The following is a 19,387-nucleotide window of genomic DNA, read 5'->3' as shown; positions in this document are numbered from 1 at the left end:
TACCATCGTTATACAATATCACATCACATACAGTGGGTACGGGTTGAGAATGCACCTTCTCCCGCGGGACTCCCGAAGAGATCCCGCAGGCTGTCAAGCCGATTTTTTTCGAGGCTAAGGCAATGTACCCAAACAACCACCAGGTGGCAGAAAGTTTCATCCCGCATTTCAGCTGCATTTAATGATGAAGACCGTATATCCGTCAATAGTCGACTCCTTAATCTCATTTAATCATTCAAATGAAGGTGATGACTGGCGAAATTAATCAAACGACGTTTCAATAAACCATTGTTGAAATTGACAGTTGAAATGGTTATACAAAATCGCCTACAGCCTAACGCCGACACAGCTGATTCTTTGATTGATTCTAAGCTGTTTTGATGTAGGGGATGGGTAAACTGGCGCGCTACAAACATGCTACCAATCAAATGTAATAGTAGGACTAGCCTACTTAGACACTTTAATCATAGGCAACGTTGCCATGTTAATTTGGGATAGAAGTGCTTGCTTGTGGCGGCGCTCCTGTCCGCTGCTTCTCCCGAATTGTGTTTGGCACATTTGTTATTGGCGGAGAAACGAGATGGTCTGTCCTCGTATTTTTTCTTCATGTTTCGGCTAAGTAATACGTTAAAGTCTTCTTCCGTATTGAACAGACGCTCGGCATGTCAGATTGCAGTTTCAGAGTTTTCGAATGTTTTACAACCCAGCTGGTATCCGCTGTTCATTCCGACATATCCCCACTCGGCGGTAGGCCTATTTAACTTTTTTTTTTTTCAAACAACGTGCCATTCCGACATGAGGTCATTAATAGGCTATTAATGTCATAACTATAGGCTATCATTAGGCTTACTATGCATGGCTGTAGGCAGCTATGAGGCCACTGAGATCTGGACCTCATCGGTTTTGAGAGCTGGAAATACATGTGTAGGCACGCAGCTGTAGCTGATTGTGAAAGCCGATTGGAAATACATAAGTTTAGAGCGAACGTTTCAACTATGTTTGCCATGGTAGATAAAAACACTCAAATAAAACAATAGCCTAAAAATAACTGCATGCGTAATGGACACGGCTCTATATCCTAAATAATTTTCGAGGTTCGCCATTTGGTAATATGACCTATCCTTACTGACAATAATTTAGATTGAGCACAACTAAAGTTGCACGAAGGCAAAATACAGTCCTAAAAGCCTATTCTATATAGCCTGGCCAATATTGTAGATGTGCAAAAGCAGCATTTGCGTGCGTGCTTGCCGGTGAGGTGTAGCCTACAAAAATGAGCATAACATCTGATTATTAAAGTATGGCTATAGGATATAGGCTAGAGAAGAGTTGGTTTAAAATTCAAGTGTAGTAAAAAAGTTTGTGCACATCCCCGGTCAAGGTGCAGAACAAGAGTAAATCTTAAAAAAAATGGAAAAAGGTTCGCACACTTGAAATCCTTCTTTTTTGATTTGATTTGATTTTCTTTAGCACAAAGGAATGACGTCTCGACCGTGTGGTCTTCTTCAGATTAAAATTCAAGTACGTGCGCTATTTAACCCCTCGAGACCGACTGCAGTCTGCTGACACAGCCAGACGACTCTCCCAACCCATTCATTCGTTTTGGCCGATATAACCCATTCATTCGTTTTGTGCGTATAGATTCCTGCATGCTGCATTACCGTGACCCTTAGCCTACCTTGTGGATGATTTTTTCTCATTGGAATACAGCAGGACAGGATGCCTTTTATCTAACAAACGCAAAAGCTGAGATTGTTGGAAGGACTAGGCTACTCAACAAACTTGTTTTTCGTTTCTGGGAGATCTCGTTATCGTTTTGGATTGTCGGATTTTTATGCTTATTGTTTGGACTTATGGACAATGAACTTTGAGGGGTGGTTGTTAGTGCTTTACAAAGCTTTGTGTTAATAAGTGTCGGTCCTCCTATCCTTCAGCTCACTGCGCGATGCAGTTGCGCATAGTGGCCACGAAGTCATTAACTGTTTACGACACAATACATGATATTTGTGTTTTTCGTTTCTTAGATTTAATGCATGTTTGACATGTAAACAGGCCTTCAGTCCGTTAACTTAAGGCCTTCTTTTGCATGGGGTTGCTCGCATCCGCCCGTAACCTAGGCTATTATGTGCGTAGTGGCTGTATACTCTTGATTATAATAAGAGGCAATTGTTACAGGACAACTTAAACTGACTTCCCCAATGCTTCCCAGCAGCACATTACATTTTCATATAGGCTAATATAGGATGCACAAAGTCTATGGACTTGCTATATTAAATCCAGTAGCCTAATAATTAGGCTATGTGCCACGTCCGATTTCGCAAGTGATGTAGTAGGCTACGTTTAAAAATCGACAGCCGTCTATGAGACTACCCATTTCATGAAGAGCAATTGTCTTGTGCGATCATTCCCCCTCCCCCACACTTGTCTAACCAGTTCACTAGACATTATAGCCTACCTTTTACGGCATTGAGGACGATTGCCTCCCTCCCCCCTCTCTCTCGACGGACACTTCCTGACACTATAGGGCTCGGGATCATGACATAAAAACTTCGCGGGCACAGCCACATTGGCATCTTCACTCCTTAGTTTACTATGGATTACTATGGATTTACTCCCGCCTTTTAGTGTGTTCCTGTTACCTAGTTTTTGCCTTCTTGGTCGTATATTGCTGTGTAGTGGGGTGTAACAGTGCAACCCACGATCGCAAGAGGAAAAGAATAAATCGCTACTATATTTCTGCTTCTTGTCTTGTGCATCTGAATTCTGAATGGATATTACGTTCAGTGCGCTACCAAATGGCGGCGATATTCCTAGAGTGCAAGGCGTGTGCCCGAGCCCTATTATGTAAATGTAAAAATGTGTGTGTGTGTGCGCGCTGAACCACGAATTCACATATTAACTTTTCTTTTCAGCAGACATTGCAATCATAAAAAAAATCGCAAAACTTTCATTTTTTTAATAAAATAATGCCTTTTGTCTTAATGGGTTCCGGAGAGGTTCGTGAAGTAGGTATTGAACCCCGGTCGCTGACGTGTGATAGAGATGCCTTAACCAGTTACGCCACAGTCAGTCGTTACCCTCACGATTAGCCAAGAAATATAAAGGATTCAGTCAGTCGAGTTCATTTATTCGCGGCATGCACTTGAAACGCCGATCAAAAGTTCTGACATGTTAAACTGACGTTAGTCATTAATTCACCACATGATAAAATGCTGTTATATTGACGCACAGTAGCCCACGGTAGTCTATGTCTATCTCTGAATCAACATGAACATGCATTACGAGATCCATATAGTTCTAAGTTGCTAGAAACTTCTTTTTCGGAGCTAGGCCTACTAGTCGATGGTTACAATTAATCACCCTCACTGCCCTATCGCATATCTGACCATCCATTGTTACAATGTTACAAAATGCGCGATCTTCTCCATGCATGTAGCCTACAGTTATAAGTAAAGTGACATGATAGGCATGTATTAAAGATATTTCTGTTAAATACATTTTATTTTCAGTTGTCAAAAGTGGTGGGGACAAAATCTGTGATAACAAGTGCTGGGTAAGCTACCCAGCGTCGCCGGTTAAAATGAACATGCCTCCGTTTTAAATCTTTCAGTCGATTCTTTCAGGTTGAATTGAAGGCTTCTAAAACCACTTTCATTAATTTCAACAATGGTTTATTGAAACGTCGTTTGATTATAATTTCGCCAATCATCACCTTCATTTTAATGATTAAATGAGACGGATTAAATGAGACGGATATGCGGAGCATTTCTCTCCCTCTCCATTGACCAAAACGTTGCTCTGGCATCTCTGCTGGACTGACTGAGTTATAGGCTACGTCGAGTGAGAGAGCCAGCTGTGAGATAGGCTGTAAAACATTCGAAAACTCTGAAACTGCAATCTGACATGCCGAGCGTGATGTCTCTTTTCTCCGCTTGTCACCAGCGCGGTGTCTTCGGGTTTTTCCGTGTTTTCCGGTATGAGCCGAACCTTCATTTTATTAGGGCGGTCTTATGTTGCCCCCTTGCGGTTGCAGTTTTAATTACAGTCCCGATGCTTCGGGAGTCCCGATGTGCGGGAAAGAAAGGAGCATTCTCAACCCGTACCATCTGTAAGAATCAAGCAAAAAAATAAAAAATACACTGGCAACTGTCAAAAAACATAACTTTTCTTTTTCACAAATCACATCGCTGGACATTTCGAGTGGAATTCACAGTGCCCTGGCCAGAACTAATTACCATGGTAACTGGTACCCTGCTCCACAATAGACCTCAGAAGTTCGCCTACAAAAAAGCCACCATCTTTGCCCAAATAAGGAGATCCGGTATCTTGAGATTTTTTCTATGGGAAAATAACTATGGGATTTTCAATTATCGCACCTGTTAAACTCTCGCGGGGACGATGACATTGGAAATGCAGACGTTTTTCACTACACAGTTTTGTCCACTGCCGTCTAGTGGATACTGTGATCTTCGGTAGGTGAAGACGGCACACTTTGATCTTTGCTACCCCAGAGCTAACTTACCATGCAACTTGCCATAGGCAGTTAGCTTCAATTAACACCCAGATCTCCTTATATGGGCAAAGATGGCAGCTTTGGATCCTTTTTGTAGGCGAACTTCAGAGGTCTATGGTTCTGATTTCCATTTCATCTACCCAACAAGCACCCTCTGGTCATGGGTCCCAGTCAGGTTGTGCAAGACAGTATGTGTGCACTGGGCACCGCTGTTCCTCCTCTGGACAGAGGTCCTTGTAGATGCAGGAGTGGGTGGTGGGGCACCACACACAGCCGTACATCTTGTTGACATTCTGACACTCGATGCAATCCTCACAACCAACTGAGCAGTTATACAGCACCACTGAGGAGAGAAGAAAACATGTGAGTAACACACACGCACACACACACTCAGTCACATTCATAGCCAAGAGAGCTGTTATACAGCACTGCTGAAGAGACACTTGCTAGTGTGATTAGCTCTCAATCCTGTGAATTGAGCTGTGCATTTCTTCTTTTCTCTTGCTAGCTTGTGCTAACGTCACACGTAATCTCACACTAAAATTTCAAGCAGTAAAAACAGATTGGGTGAGGTTCCACTTGTGTCACACAGCCTTCCACTCACCTTGCAGGGTGCTGTCGATCTTCTTCTCAGTTGCCATGTCCTTGATGTGGAACGTTACATTCACCTCTTGGGATTTGTCAAAGGAAAACTATACAAAGAGGAGATACACGCACACACACACACAAAACACATTGTATTGGTGGGAAAACAACCTTGGATGCAGTGTGTGTGTGTGTGTGTGTGTGTGTGTGTGTGAGCACCGTCTGAGAGTATCAAGCTCTGCTAGACAAGTCAGCACACCATTCACATCTCAGCAGGTAATAGACAAACAACACTGCATTCAATTCATGTAAAGAAATCTGCTCACACACACACACACACACACACACACACACACACGCACACAAACACACACACACACCCTCTCTCCCACATACATTCAGTTTTGTGAAGGCTACTTTGGAAATGTATGTTTTAAGTTATAAGTTGTGTCATATCTGACATACACTGTGAAACTTCATTGTTAAACACTACCCTTACATTATGTTTAAGAATTTCTTTGAATTTCATTGAATTTCAATTCCACTTCCTTTCATTCAAATTTGATTTGTAATTCTATATCCTGATTTGGACGTCAATTTTAATTCAATTAAAAAAAAAAAAAAAAAACATTGGAATTTAGCTGTCATTCTCAATTAAATTCTGAATTTTGCACAAGCCCGATGAGCAAACACTATGTGATGTCCAACACACCCAAGGCAGACATTGACATTGCATGAAACGCATGAGGAGATGGAGGGGGAAGACTACAGAACAAACTATGGAAGAGCGAGAGACAGAATGAGAGAGATAGAGAAAGAAAGACAGATAGAGAGAGAGAAATATACAGTGATACAGAGATATGAGAGAGTATGGGAGAAACAGGCAGTCATATACAGTAGATACCAACATTTAGTGGCAACAATGACTTTGACACCAACCTCATATCCACTGAAGTTGAACTTTGACCCTGCTTTCTGGATGACCACTTCCTCCTCCTGGTTCATGAGGTCAGTGCCAATCTTGACGCTTTTGCCCTACAAACACAGAGGGTGAAGGAGAGAGAAAGAGAGAGAATTATATTGAACCAATTGTTTTATATGGCTGCAAAGTGTGGAGGCCATTGATGAACCAAGACCAAAAAGGAAAAACCAAAAACCCTTCTCTCTTTGAATCACAATCAACATTTTTTTTTTTTAAGTGTAATTGAAATCCTTTCTCTCTTAAACAACAAAAGTATTCTTATGATGTGTTGAATAGAAGTCAGTGGGAGCTGTAAATCTCACAATAGCTGTGACCAAAGAATATATCTCCAGATAGTGTGACTACGTCATGAACCTACTCAATCACTTCATTCTTTGTATTATTATATATGTCGGTATAAACTCATGACAAATGAGTTTGAAGCTATTATTGTAAGGTAAAAATAACTGTATTGAGTTTCTTTAAAATAAACTCAAGAGAGTCATGTCAAATAAAAGTGTAATTTTGTGTAAATGATGCATGTTGTCCTTGATTTCCTTACTGAGTAGACATCCAGCTTCTTGCCCTGGAAGGTGATGGGAGTCTTGATGCCCACAGGGATGAACAAGGGTTGAGGATTCTCAAACCGAGGGCAGCTCTCTCCCTGTGAATGACAAGCATCAGTCTTATCACCTGCTGTCTTATCAAACATTAGTCTCAGTCATATCCTATACAAATACGAGAATAAAGATCAGCCTCATCTTACCTGCCTAACGATAGTGTAAAGATCAGTCTAATCTCGCCTGCTAATGCTAGTCTGAAGATCAATCTCATTTTGCCCATCTTTTCACATGGGCCGCCCTTCACAAACTCTTACCTCCTTGTGTTTGATGATATGAGCGCCACCTATAGTATTGTCGCTGTCACTGCATGTGTGGTCCATGGTGTTCCACTGACAACTCCGCTGACTGTTGACACACGCCCAGCACCTGAGGAACAGCCCATCAGGGAGGAGTTAGAGATGGGAGCAGCCAATCCCAGGGGTGGGGAAGGGCAATGTATACTTCAGCATCAGTGTGAGTTGTGTGTGTGTGTGTGTGTGTGTGTGTGTGTGTGTGTGTGTGTGTGTGTGTGTGTGTGTGTGTGTGTGTGTGTGTGTGTGTGTGTGTGTGTGTGTGTGTGTGTGTGTGCATGTGTGTGTGTGTGTGTGTGTGTGTGTCGCTGTGTATGTGTCTGTCTGTCTGTCTGTCTGTGTGTGTGTCTGTGTCTGTGTGTATGTGTATGTGTGTAGTTTATCTGGGAGTACTCACGGTGTGTGTTCTGTATTCTTCACTACGGTGGTGTGGTAGAACTGAAACTCACTGACCGCCACCTCCACCTTACGGCCATCACGACGAGACGTCAACAGGAACCTCACTGCCACAAAATCTACACGCATGCATGCACACGCGCACACACGCACACATACACACAGGTAAATTTCATCATCTTCATATATGTTTAAAGTTACTTAAAACCTAGTCCAGCTATAGCATCTGAGATACAGGTATCTGTGTACTGGTGTTTGTATCTGTGAGCCTCTCGTGTGTGTGTGTGTGTGTTTATATTCTTGAGTGTGTGTATGTGTATGTATGTGTATGTGTATGTGTCTGTCTCTGTGTGTGTGTGTGTGTGTGTGCATGTATTCATTTGTGAGTATGTTTGTGTGACTCACCTTGAGTCTTAGATGAGGGAGGGATCCAGTTCACCTCTGTCAGGCTACAGATGACCACTGTCCCATTGACAACAGCCTTCCTCTCCAACAGCCCAAACATGCATATTGGATGATAAAGTGCATCGATCGAAGGGAGGTCCGAGATCTCGATCATCAGCTTACCAAAAAAAATCCAATAGAAAGTAAACAAAACAGAACAGTGGATACATTTTCACTCACAGAACACTGTATACTGTAGATCCTCTACAAGTGTGTGTGTGTGTGTGTGTACCTACATCTTGTGGCTTCTCACAGCTGATGTTGAACTTTTGGATGGTCACACACTTTTGCTGGGGACTCCAGAGCCAGGCGTCCTCCTTCTTTGCGCTCACACACTCCAACCTCCTCGTACACCTACCACACATTGGATGGGCCAAGTCAGCTTTGGATGGGATGGGCCTTTGGATTAACCTTCAAAAGTTAGTAGTCCACAACCTGCCTCACTTAAACAACACTGCTTGTTGCTACTACGGTTTTTAGCTAATTTGGTTGTTTATGTAATTAAATATTATGGTTACACTTTACTTGACGGGTTCTTTCATAACACATTCATAACAGCTGTCATGAACTGCACATGAAGCATTCATGACTGTTTCATGAAATATGACTCAACATTCATACCAACCCTTTCATGAATGTGGAAGACAAAACGTCAAAAACTTCTCAAAATAAAAGTCCAACAATCGCAAAGCAGCATTGCTGTCTTTTTTGTTTTAGCCAACCTGATCATGTCACATCTTAGTCAACGGGGAAGTCCAGTGTCCAGGAGAAGTTTTTTGTTTGTCTGTCTGTTTGTTTATTTTATGATAGTAACCTCTGAAGAATGCATAATTGTCTACACCAATGACTATACAGTACCCTCCAAAAGTATTGGAACACATGCTGGGTCATTCCACGCCAAATCAACCAGAGCACACGCACTTGCGTCTCAAAAAAATCTGAAAAAATACCATGTGTGCCTATGTTACCCAGGAGACACTCTGTAAAATGTTTTTGTGCTAAGATCAATACTTTTCAAGTAACAGACAGTTTTACGGGGGAGGGGGGTGTCAAATTTGTTCTGCCTCTTTTTTTTGTCAAAGTTCACATGCTCATTGCTCAAGAACTAGAATCTGTAGGAGGCTCAAATTTTGCAGGCTGGTGCATAAATAGGAATAGTATGCAGTAAAATCACCAAGAGTAGTCTGGATGATCCTGCATGGTCATAGCAGTCCCTCAAAGTTGATCAACATTTTATTGGCGTTCTTGGCTGGGTTCTGTTTAGGCCTTCAGAAGACAAATTTTCACTCAACATAGGATCTTGGTTTTTTTTTCTTATTGAAATAAGTAGAAACACTCTCCGAAAAAGCAATGAAGAGAAAAGAAAATCCATCAGGGACTGAACAGCAGACCTCACAAGTTTGAAAAAAAAATTTGGATCTCATATTCAGAGCACCCTAACACCTTGTGGGAATCAGTGTTGTGCATGAACGAGTTCAAAAGAACGCGTTCATTGAACACGTTCATTTTTCTGTGAACGCTGAACTGAACGCAACACATTTGTAAATAATGAATTTGAACGTGAATTCGCTCAGATTATGTTAAATGAACGACGAACGTCACTGTTGATGTCCAATTAAACGTTAGGCTACGGAATTTATTTTGTCCTGAGAAGTCGAGTGACACTATCTGCTGGCAATTTAGAAACAGTATGTCGTTACTCACTGCCCACGGGCGCCACTCCTAAACTACAGCTTTGCACTACCTTACTACATTACCCATGATCACGTTACGCATGATGCATTGTACACGGAACCGCTGCTATGTGAATGCAATCGCGGAAAGATTCTGCACTTGTCAGTGATGATAGAGGGATGCATAACGTGTTCAAAGAGCCCTACAGTATGTCACTGAACAGTTCCATCGCTGCAGGTAATGCATACTCCATACTCCCGGTGTAAAAGCTACACTCTTCCGCTGTCAGGCATGCACAGCTAACGCATTTATTATTAATTATTAATAAATGCGCGGCCGCATTTATTATGGTTATGGTTATGGTTATGGTTATTTAGCAGACGCCTTTGTCCAAAGCGACATACAAGTAAATAACAATACAAATTAAATTAACAGTGAACAATTACAAAATAGGGAGAATAGTAATATTATCAGTAAAACAATAATTTTAAGCACTAACCTAATGAGAAATAAAACAGTGAAATGAGAATAGCAATCAAATAAGTCACTCAGTTACTTATATATAATAATAATAACTAAAGCATGGTATGGCTAAATTTAAGGACAATAGCAAAATAAATGTCAAATTCTATCAATGGACAAATTATAACAAAACAATACTATTATACAAACCATAACACATCACAAACTCAAAGGACTAAGTGCATATTAAACAAATAAGCCTTAAGACCCCTCTTAGGCGTCGGTACCTGCCATAGACCTAAAAGAAATGTATCTGCCCAGCGAAATAAAGCCCAATTTATGGACATTCTCAATTAGATGAGAACAACAGGTGGCTGTAGCCTATATTCCGTCAGAAACAGATTTTCATTCAAATGAACTGAATTTGAACTAGTTCAAAATTAAAAATGGTGAACTATGAACGTGAACAGTTCACTTTGCACATGTGTGAACTGAACTTTGAACTAGTTACTGAAGAGTGTGAACGTGCACAACACTGGTGGGAATATATAAAGATTTTTTTTATATTTTTTTCTATAATCTGCATTACCTCTTCTTTTTAAAAACACCAATTTGACTTGTCTTATGCAAATCTTTCTTTTTTTATTTCCCACCCTAAACAAGGGCAAAATGCACCATTGAGATCTATTGAGAGATGTGTTTTGTATAGAGTAACCACTAGGTGCCACTAAAATCACTGAATCACTGAAATTGCCGGGGTGGGGACAAAACATATTGATCTCAATGGTGCATTTTGTCCATGTTTAGGGTGGGAAATGAAAAAGAAAGATTTGCATAAGACAAGTCAAATTGGTGTTTTGTGACGCAAGTGCGTGTGCTCTGGTTGATTTGACGTGGAATGACCCTGCTTAAAGTTAAATATAAAATCATTTTTTGGAAATTGATCTTAATGCCTTAAATGAAACACTGAGGAAATATTCAACCTTTAATGACATCAATTTTCTTTGTGAATGAATAATGTATTGTAAATAAATAAATGTTTTCCTTAAAATATAGGGGGTCATAAGTATTGGAACGCCCATGTTAAATTCCCATAAAGGATTTTTATTTGTATTTTTAAAGGCCAGTTATTTCATGGATCCAGGACACTATGCACCCTGACAAAATCCCCTTGGCCTTTGGAATTAAAATAACCCCACATCAACACTATACCTTCACCATACTAAGAGTTTGGCATGCTTAATGTCAGTTATTAGCTGTTAGCTAATTAGCTGGTTTGAATTGCATTGAGCTCAATGAGAATGAAACCAGGTAATTAGCTGGTTATTAATTTGATATTTATTTATTTTTTTCGATTGCTGTGACCTGGAAGTCAATTCAGTCATTTTCTTGGTCTCTCAGTGCTCAGTGTTGCCAATTTAGTGACTTATTTGTTGCTAGCTTTAGCGACTTCATGCAATTTTAGCGACAGAAAATATTGTCTGGCAAACGAGAAACTGGGCGACTTGCGCAATTCAGTTTCATTGTCGAATTGTCAGAAAATCATCTCCCTTCTCCTGCCTGTTTTCTTGAACATTGCATTCGCCCAAATCGTTGCTCCATGATTATAGAAGTAGATAATGATAAGTCTGTAGTAAGCTGAAGTACAGTGGGTACCCTTAGAAGTGGCCACTTAATTCACGCACATTGGAATGTATTACAACTTATCGCCAGGATGCGCCAGCCTCTTATAGGTCTGGTGTGTGGGAACATTTTGGATTTTAGGTTACCTATGATGACAGGGGAGTGTTTCCCACACACACACACACAAACTAATGCGTACATACGCACACTTATACACACGCACAGACGCACATACATGCACAGACACACACACACACACACATACTGTATCCACACACACAAACAAACGCACACATATCGACACACAAACACACGCGCACACACATACACACACACACACACACACACACACACACACACATATCCACACACGCACACGTACGCACGCACATCGACACACGCACACACACACACACATACACACACACACACACGCACACATACACACACACACACACACGCACACGTACGCACGCACACACACACACACACACTGACCTGCCCTCGAGGACACACCACCCGCAGTAGGGGTCCCTGAGCGCCATGCAGGACTGGCAGTCCGTCTGAAGGTGGCATGCCTGCACTGGTGCCATGGTGATCTGGAACACACAGAGGTAACGTAATCAACCACATCACCTGATTGGTTGGAGGTTTATCCAATTGAGTGAAGAGCCATTTTTTCCCGGTTGTTTGGTTGAAACACGGGAATAATCACATCCCAATGGAGCAGTATTAGTCTTAAATTCTGATTCTAATTTTGAAAATGACAGCGTCAGGCTAGTGATTATCAGTGAAGAGGAGAAGAATGCATTAGGCACATTCAGTTAGCTGCTAAATGAGAGAGGAACATTAAAAATAGTGTCTGTGTGTCTATCTGAATGCAGCTAAACAACCTGAGATGAGAGCAAGTCGACAAAAGCTTCACAACATCCACTGCATAAAATAAGATATTAAATTACACTTAACACCAACCATACTGAGGTGTTGAAGACAGCCATCATCCACCGTGAAGTGAATATGTGGCGGTGATTCATTGAACTTACATTGGCCGCGTTTCCCAGATTCGTTAAGAAGCTCTTAAGTGCTAAGGTCTTCTTAGGAGCGTTCTTAGAACGTTCTTTGAGCGCTCCTAAGAAGATCTTAGCACTTCTTAACGAATCTTGGAAACACAACCATTACCAGTCTCCTCAAAACATTAGGTGCCTGGCTCAAGGGCACAACTGTGTCAGCCACTAGCACTAACAGAGAGACTACACCAGGCATGTACTGTAACTGAAGCACTCTGTTCGTGGAGCCTAAAAGTAGTTTTAGAAGACTGGTCTATTATTTTCAAATGTATGCGCTGCCCTCACGTCTGGTGCAGCCAGCTCCATTGTGGAAGCTAATTGTTGTAGTCGACGCTTCGCGAACCAAACACTTCAGTTACGCACTCGGTGTAGCCTCCCTGTAAAGGCCGGGACACAACAACCCGATTATTGGCCATTGGATGCCGTCGTCTTGGTGTGTCCTGGCCTCAAGGCAACAGAGGTACAACTCTACAACCACCTTACCATCTTCTCGGAGGTGATGTAGAGGTGGTCTTTCTTGAGGTCGAAGAACAGGTTCTTGTTGATCTTCTCCCCCGTGTTGTCCCCTGATACTCTCCCGTAGAAGTAGGGGCTACTGGTCAGGTGCACCTGCAAAGCACAAGGTTCAGAGGTTAAAGTTGAGGACACTGTAGTGTGTATTCATTCATGGATATTATTTTCCCCATGATAAATCATAGCACCGTCAAAATGTAGCAACTCCAACATGCCATCCCTCTCCCTCCTCTGCCGCGTCCTCTCCTTCACCATTCTCTCCTTCTCTCACCTTGAGTACTTCGCCTCCTTTGGTGCCCAGGAACGCCACCGTATGTTTGGTTTCCACGGCCACGGCCACAGCGGTGAGGAGATCAGAGCTGGTGTGGGCTTCGGAGGCAGAGAGGGCAAACTCGGGCGTGCCTGCCAGCGGGGATGGGAGGAACTCTGCGCTGCACTTGAAGGTCTCCGTCAGGTCCCTGTCCTGGAGGATGAGGAAGAACGAAAGAGTGTTATGCTTATGTTATATAATGGAAATATAACTTTTTTTCAAAAGTTTGCTATGACTTGATCATGATTACTTTTTTGTAGTTTAAAATAATGTTTTTTGTACCTTAAAATAATGTTTCCAAAATCATTTCAGCAGTTCATCAACTCGTGACAGGGTGAACGGCACTTCTGCTTTCACTTCACGGCCCTCTATCGGCTATAACCGCACTATGTAACTTTATGAGGTGGGGTAGTGTATCTGTAGTTCCATGAAATGAGACATCAGAAACTATAAATTTGTCTTGCTTCGATGTCGCAATACATCATACTTTCATAAAAGCATGCAACATATTCTACCTTGTCTGTTATTTGCTGGGTAAACAAATAGTGTGTACGACAGGAAAAGTGCTTTAGTGTTGCTTTAGGTGTTGTGTCCACCAAACGCGTTTTTTGCGCCGACGGCGACAATTTTCAATGTAAAGTCTATGTAGCTCAGCGTTCACAGCGCTGAGCGCCCTCGGCAGAAAAAAACTCTCGGCGCCGACCGTTTTTTGTCGCAGCGCTCAGAGCGCTCAAAGTTGAAATCTGTTCAACTTTTAGAACAGCGCCGGGCTCGTCAATGTCACTTCTCGTTATAAACCGTCTCCGGTTTTGGTAACTTAGCAACAATAAACACTTATCGAAGCGCCGATAGAAGGAGGTTGAGGGCGCTCTGGCTGTTAAAAACGCGTTTGGTGGACACAGCACCTTAAGCAATATAGCGCGAATGAGAGTGGGGTTGGTAATAGATATTCCCACGGGTGTTATTCGGCCGTAGCCACGAGACCAGAGGCTGATCGCTTGCAGTCAGGACACTCCAATTGAAAACAATGTAGCCTACTGTAATTAAACGCTCACATCGCGTCTGGTTAGGACATGGTTTTAACTTTGAAACATCACTATTTTACTTAGCCTACATGCCATCCAACTAACTAAAATCCACCTCTGTCATATACTATGTTCTGGCCGTCTGTATTTCAGCTTGGATGCAACGGGACGGTTTGTTTATACTTGAGTTGAAATCAAAGATCATCTTTGGTTGAAATATCCAGGGATATTCTCATGGAATGTCTCCCGGCCAATCAGAAACAAATAGTTCCATCGAACCCAATTGTTGTATAATGAATATTATTCATTTCTTTGTATAATAGTGCATTATTTATATACACTTTTTACACTCTCATAGACATCTAACAAGGTACTGTAAATTAAAAAGTGATGACACTGCATTCATTTTTATGGACGCAACTTCGAAAGGAGATGACTAGATGGTATTTCAGACAATACACATGCAAGTGAAGGATGCATCCTAGTGGACACTGTGGCCTAACTGGCTTTAGCTACTGTACCACAATACCAAGTGCCTACAGGGACCCCGGTTTGAGTCTGACCTGTGTCATTTCCTGATCCCAACCCATCTCTCTCCCTCCCACTCACTTCCTATCAGTCTCCTTACAGACGAATCGGTCGGCAAGATGGCGGCGCAAAGTTACTGTGACGTCAGGTGGCACAAACAAATCGGTCTCCTCACAGACCTATCACAATAAAGGCTAAAAAGCCCAAAAATTTACAAAAACAGAAAGACGTATCCCGTTAGGTGAGACCTACATGTAAAACCGAGGAACTGCATAAGTTGGACACCAGGGTGAAGTATGGCACGTAGACAGCGCCCTTGCCGTTGATGAGGCCCATGTTGTTGTAGCATGCACTGTTGATCCTCTTCAGCGCCCGGTTCACACTGGCCAGCGGGTACATGCATAGCGCGGAGTATCCTGCCGGGTCCTCGTCCGAGCTGAAGACGGCGTACACCACCAGGTCATTGGGCTCCACCGTTCCGTGCTCGCCGGCGGCAGTCAGGTCGTGGGCCAGCTCCACGCCGGCTGGCGCCACATATGCCGACTGGATCTTGTTGTAGCGGTTGGAGCGGCCACAGTTGAGCTGCAGCTCTGTGTAAGAGTAGTAGTGGTTGTCATTCTCGCAAAGGCGTGCCACGAATGTGACCCTGGCCTTGTTGCCCATATCGGTGGCGCGTGAGAACAGGAAGTAGACGAAGCCGTTGTCCTTGAAGGCGTGGCGGAAGTCGTGCAGGTAGCGCTGTGCGAAGGAGCTCGCCTTCACTGTGAAGGCATCCACGATGTTCTCGAACATCTCAAACTCGAGGAACTCTTCGAGCATGCGCGTGCTAATCAACTCGGAGCCATCGACTGGGCCGTAACCCTTGGCGACTAGGAAGACACTATGGATGTGGGGGCTGATAACGATGGAGGACAATACCGCGACGACATTCACACTCTCCTCTGTACTGGCCACGTAGGACTTCTCCCCTTTACGGTCACTGTAGTAGAGCAGCTGCGACACAACAAGAGAGAGACAGAGAGAGAGAGAGAGATCATATAGAATCCATACATTCTGAGCACCTGTTGCTGGGGGGGGGGGGGGGGGGGGGCGAGACGGCCTCAATGTCTCATAATAACAGGCATCAAGGTACCAGCGATGAAGTTAAAAGGCAGGATTTTGGACACAGGCTGCGTCACACAGCCTATGTTATATCAAACAAAAACACATCGTGAGCACGACCTGCAGAGGGGGTGCCCTATCCAACTCTCTTCAGCGTCATAGAATCATACAAACTGCACATATTTCATCATCAATACAATAACTATAAACTCTCTGTGACATCCATTTCAGGCCTTTGTACTAGTGCACTCCATAAGTATTGGAACATGTGCTAAAATTGACTATAAAGAGGAATATAAAATCCTTTGGAAATTTATCTTAATTAAAAAATGAGGAAATATCCAACCTTTAAGGACATCAGTTTTCTTTGTAAGAATACTTGAATAATATAACGTAAATAGATACATGTTTTCTTTAAAATCCAGAGGTCATAAGTATTGGAAACCCTATTTTAACCCTATGTGTTAAAGTTCCTATAGAGGCAGGCACATTTTTATTTATTTTAATTTTTTAAATGCCATTAAGATCCAAATTTCCAAAAGATGATTTTAAATTTCTCTTTATAGTCAACTTTAGCATGTGTTCCAAAACGGTATGCTGAATCATACAGTATAAAAACTCATCCTGGGCACCTGTTCCACATTAGTGAGATTGACCAGCGAGCAGATGCCGTGGAACACACTCCCACACACCACCAGGCTGCCGTTAGCCGAGTTCACCAGCAGCAGCTTGTTGTGGTTGTTTGTGTCCTTGGGGTCGTGGCACATTGATGGTGTGACAGGTGGAGTGCAGTAGGGGTTGTCCATGCGCGGACCAGTCTCAAGCTGATGCTCCAGGGACAGGTTGGCATCCAGCTGGTAGACGGAGTTGACCGCACCCACGTAGACGCGGCCGGTGGTGGGGTCCTGGACCACGTTGTTGATGAGGGTCTTAGAGGTGAAAGAGCAGGCGGTGTCACAGGTGCTGCTGCTGATGCTGCTACTGCAGGGAGAGGGATGGATGGAGAGAGACAAAATCGCCCCTGCTAGGGCCCACAGCGCCATCTCTGCTGGAGAGAGAAATGGATGGAGAGAGAGAGAGAGAGAGGGAGGGATGGGGGGAGGGTGAAAGAGATAGAGAATGGGGAAGAGAGAAGGGAGATGAGAGAGAGATGGAGAAAGAGAGGAAGGGACAATTTAACACTTCATTATAGTACAGGACAAGAGAAAGAAAAACACATCAATTCACATTTCAGTCCTCCAATAAATAGGTGAATTCTATGAGCATTGTCAAGAACATACCACAGAGACACACAATAACTGGAGGCCTTAGGTATGGAAGTATAAGCATACAGTATACTGTATGTAGCATCATTCAAATAGCAATGCAATGTTCCATTTACAATTCCATAAGACATTGCATTATGCAGTCGACAATTCATTATGCAATTTAATAGTGCAATTTGAAAATCTGTGTATCTGCAAAGCGGCTTTGAAATGCTCAATGAAATTTTAATTCTTTTGACTAAAGAATAGAATCAAAAGATTGTCGCTCTGTGATAAAGTATTCATGCGGGTTTAGGCAGAGGGATATTACCTATCTTATTGGTCCTAACGACCTCGCTCCAAGGGCCTGGCCTGAAATTAGCCACGAAGGCTTACGCACACACACACACACACACACACACACACACACAAACACACCTTTTAAGCTAGAGCCAGATCATAGAGAAATAAATATTAAATTCTGAGCTTAAAACCCTAAATCCTAAAAACAACAGCGACAATGTATTGACCATATTGCTGAGTAAACTTCAAGAGAGAAATGTAAAATAACGTTTACCTCCACATGAAAGATTCACACACAATCCCAGATACCGGAGGTGAACACTCTTCACCATAGGAGAAGGTCCTGCACTGAGAGAGAGCACTGCAATGTGAACCAGTAGCTTGTGAAGAACTGCAGTCAAAAAGATTGTGGAGGATGTGGTTAGCAGCTCAGAAAGTTCATGGATGATGTACAAGAGATTTGTACTGTAGGTCCCTTTCACACATTTTAACCACATACGTCCATATCCATACTTCAAGTTTTTGCTACTACAGAGGCCACAGTTCCCACCTAGTTTGGCCTATATTCAAAGTTTAAAGTAATGACAAGAGTTGTAGAGGCTAGATTTATTTTCTTTCTGACAGATAACAAGCATCTCTAAACTCACTTTTCAGCCTTCTAGGTCACTTGATTAGACTTAGAAACACAACTGATTGTGAATAAAATTGTTATCAACTTAATGTAGGCTATTGTCTCCCATATTGTCTCATAGTTCTGCCAAAGTGTTTGTGAGATATAATTACCTGAAATGCAATGGCTTCAATTTGTCATTTAATATGTACGTATATGTCAATAATCTGTGTAGCACACAGTTGATTTGACATTAATTAACAATTATCATCATTAGTAGCCATAGGCCCGGATCTGGAACCTCAAGTTGAAGTGCTGCAATAAACCGGAAACTCTTTAAAGATGCACTCTGAGATACAGTGTAATTCTGCTTACCCATTTAAATACAAACATGACTAATGCTTAGTGATAATCATACATCATGTAGTGACAGTGTTCTGCATGCTCTCTCTCTCTCTCTGTGTGTGTGTGTGTGTGTGTGTGTGTGTGTGTGTGTGTGGTTTTAAATTATTGAGCAATCAATGGTCATGCAGTTCAGGCATTAGTGAGGAGGAAAAGGGGTGGAGAAAGAGAGAGATGAGAGAGATAAGTGTTTATGTGTGTGTGTGTGTGTGTGTGTGTGTGTGTGTGTGTGTGTGTAATTCACTCAACAGGCCTGGGACTGGGAGCAGTATTTAAACAGGAAATATGAACATATCACAGACATGTGTGACATTTGCCACTTTTACATGATGTTTTTAATTCCGAATTAGTTTATTCAGAATTAAATAAATAGGAATTAAAATATTCTCCTTCGAGTTTACATGGAAATAATCATTCCGAATTGGCGTTTACATGGAACATAGGTTAATTCCTCTTTATTGTATTCCGCTGAACGTCTGGGGGTCGGGAAGGGTTCTGATTGGACATGCGGCGCATGAACGCAGCCTAATTAAGGTCTACCGGAAGAAAACAAACTTTAGCTGGCTAGCGGCTTTTTTGTCATATCGGGTTAACGTTACAGCATGGGCAATAACATAATGTAAACGGTTTTCGCAGTAATTCTGATAATAGGCCTACTATTTAACCAGCAGCTCGAGAATATTGTCAAGCTTCATGTTTGCCAGCTGAGGAGG

At 42.4% G+C, this 19,387-nt stretch overlaps 1 protein-coding gene across 2 annotated transcripts; it reads right to left on the bottom strand.

The window, feature by feature from the left end:
• Positions 1–3,829: 3,829 nt before the first annotated feature.
• Positions 3,830–18,018, bottom strand: LOC134077855 (plexin-B2-like). 2 transcript variants are annotated; one of them, XM_062533489.1, is made up of 15 exons: positions 17,937–17,952; positions 17,691–17,731; positions 16,748–17,160; positions 15,267–16,007; positions 13,423–13,614; positions 13,122–13,247; positions 12,070–12,170; positions 8,049–8,166; positions 7,774–7,930; positions 7,370–7,487; positions 6,937–7,048; positions 6,622–6,723; positions 6,038–6,133; positions 5,118–5,205; positions 3,830–4,856 (listed from the first exon to the last, which is right to left on the bottom strand). In XM_062533489.1, exons 1-15 carry the CDS (start codon positions 17,942–17,944, stop codon positions 4,672–4,674), a joined length of 2,598 nt encoding a protein of 865 aa, XP_062389473.1. In that variant the 5' UTR covers positions 17,945–17,952; the 3' UTR covers positions 3,830–4,671. The 2 variants fall into 2 exon arrangements, with proteins under 2 accessions (XP_062389473.1, XP_062389472.1); XM_062533488.1 differs by lacking the exon at positions 17,691–17,731 and having other exon boundaries at positions 17,937–18,018.
• Between the last annotated feature and the right edge of the window lie 1,369 nt (positions 18,019–19,387).

The sequence above is a fragment of the Sardina pilchardus genome, chromosome 4 (assembly GCF_963854185.1).
Source record: "Sardina pilchardus chromosome 4, fSarPil1.1, whole genome shotgun sequence".
NCBI lineage: Eukaryota > Metazoa > Chordata > Actinopteri > Clupeiformes > Clupeidae > Sardina > Sardina pilchardus.
The sequence above is the reverse complement of the archived record's forward strand: the minus strand, read 5'-3'. Positions and strand labels throughout refer to the sequence as shown.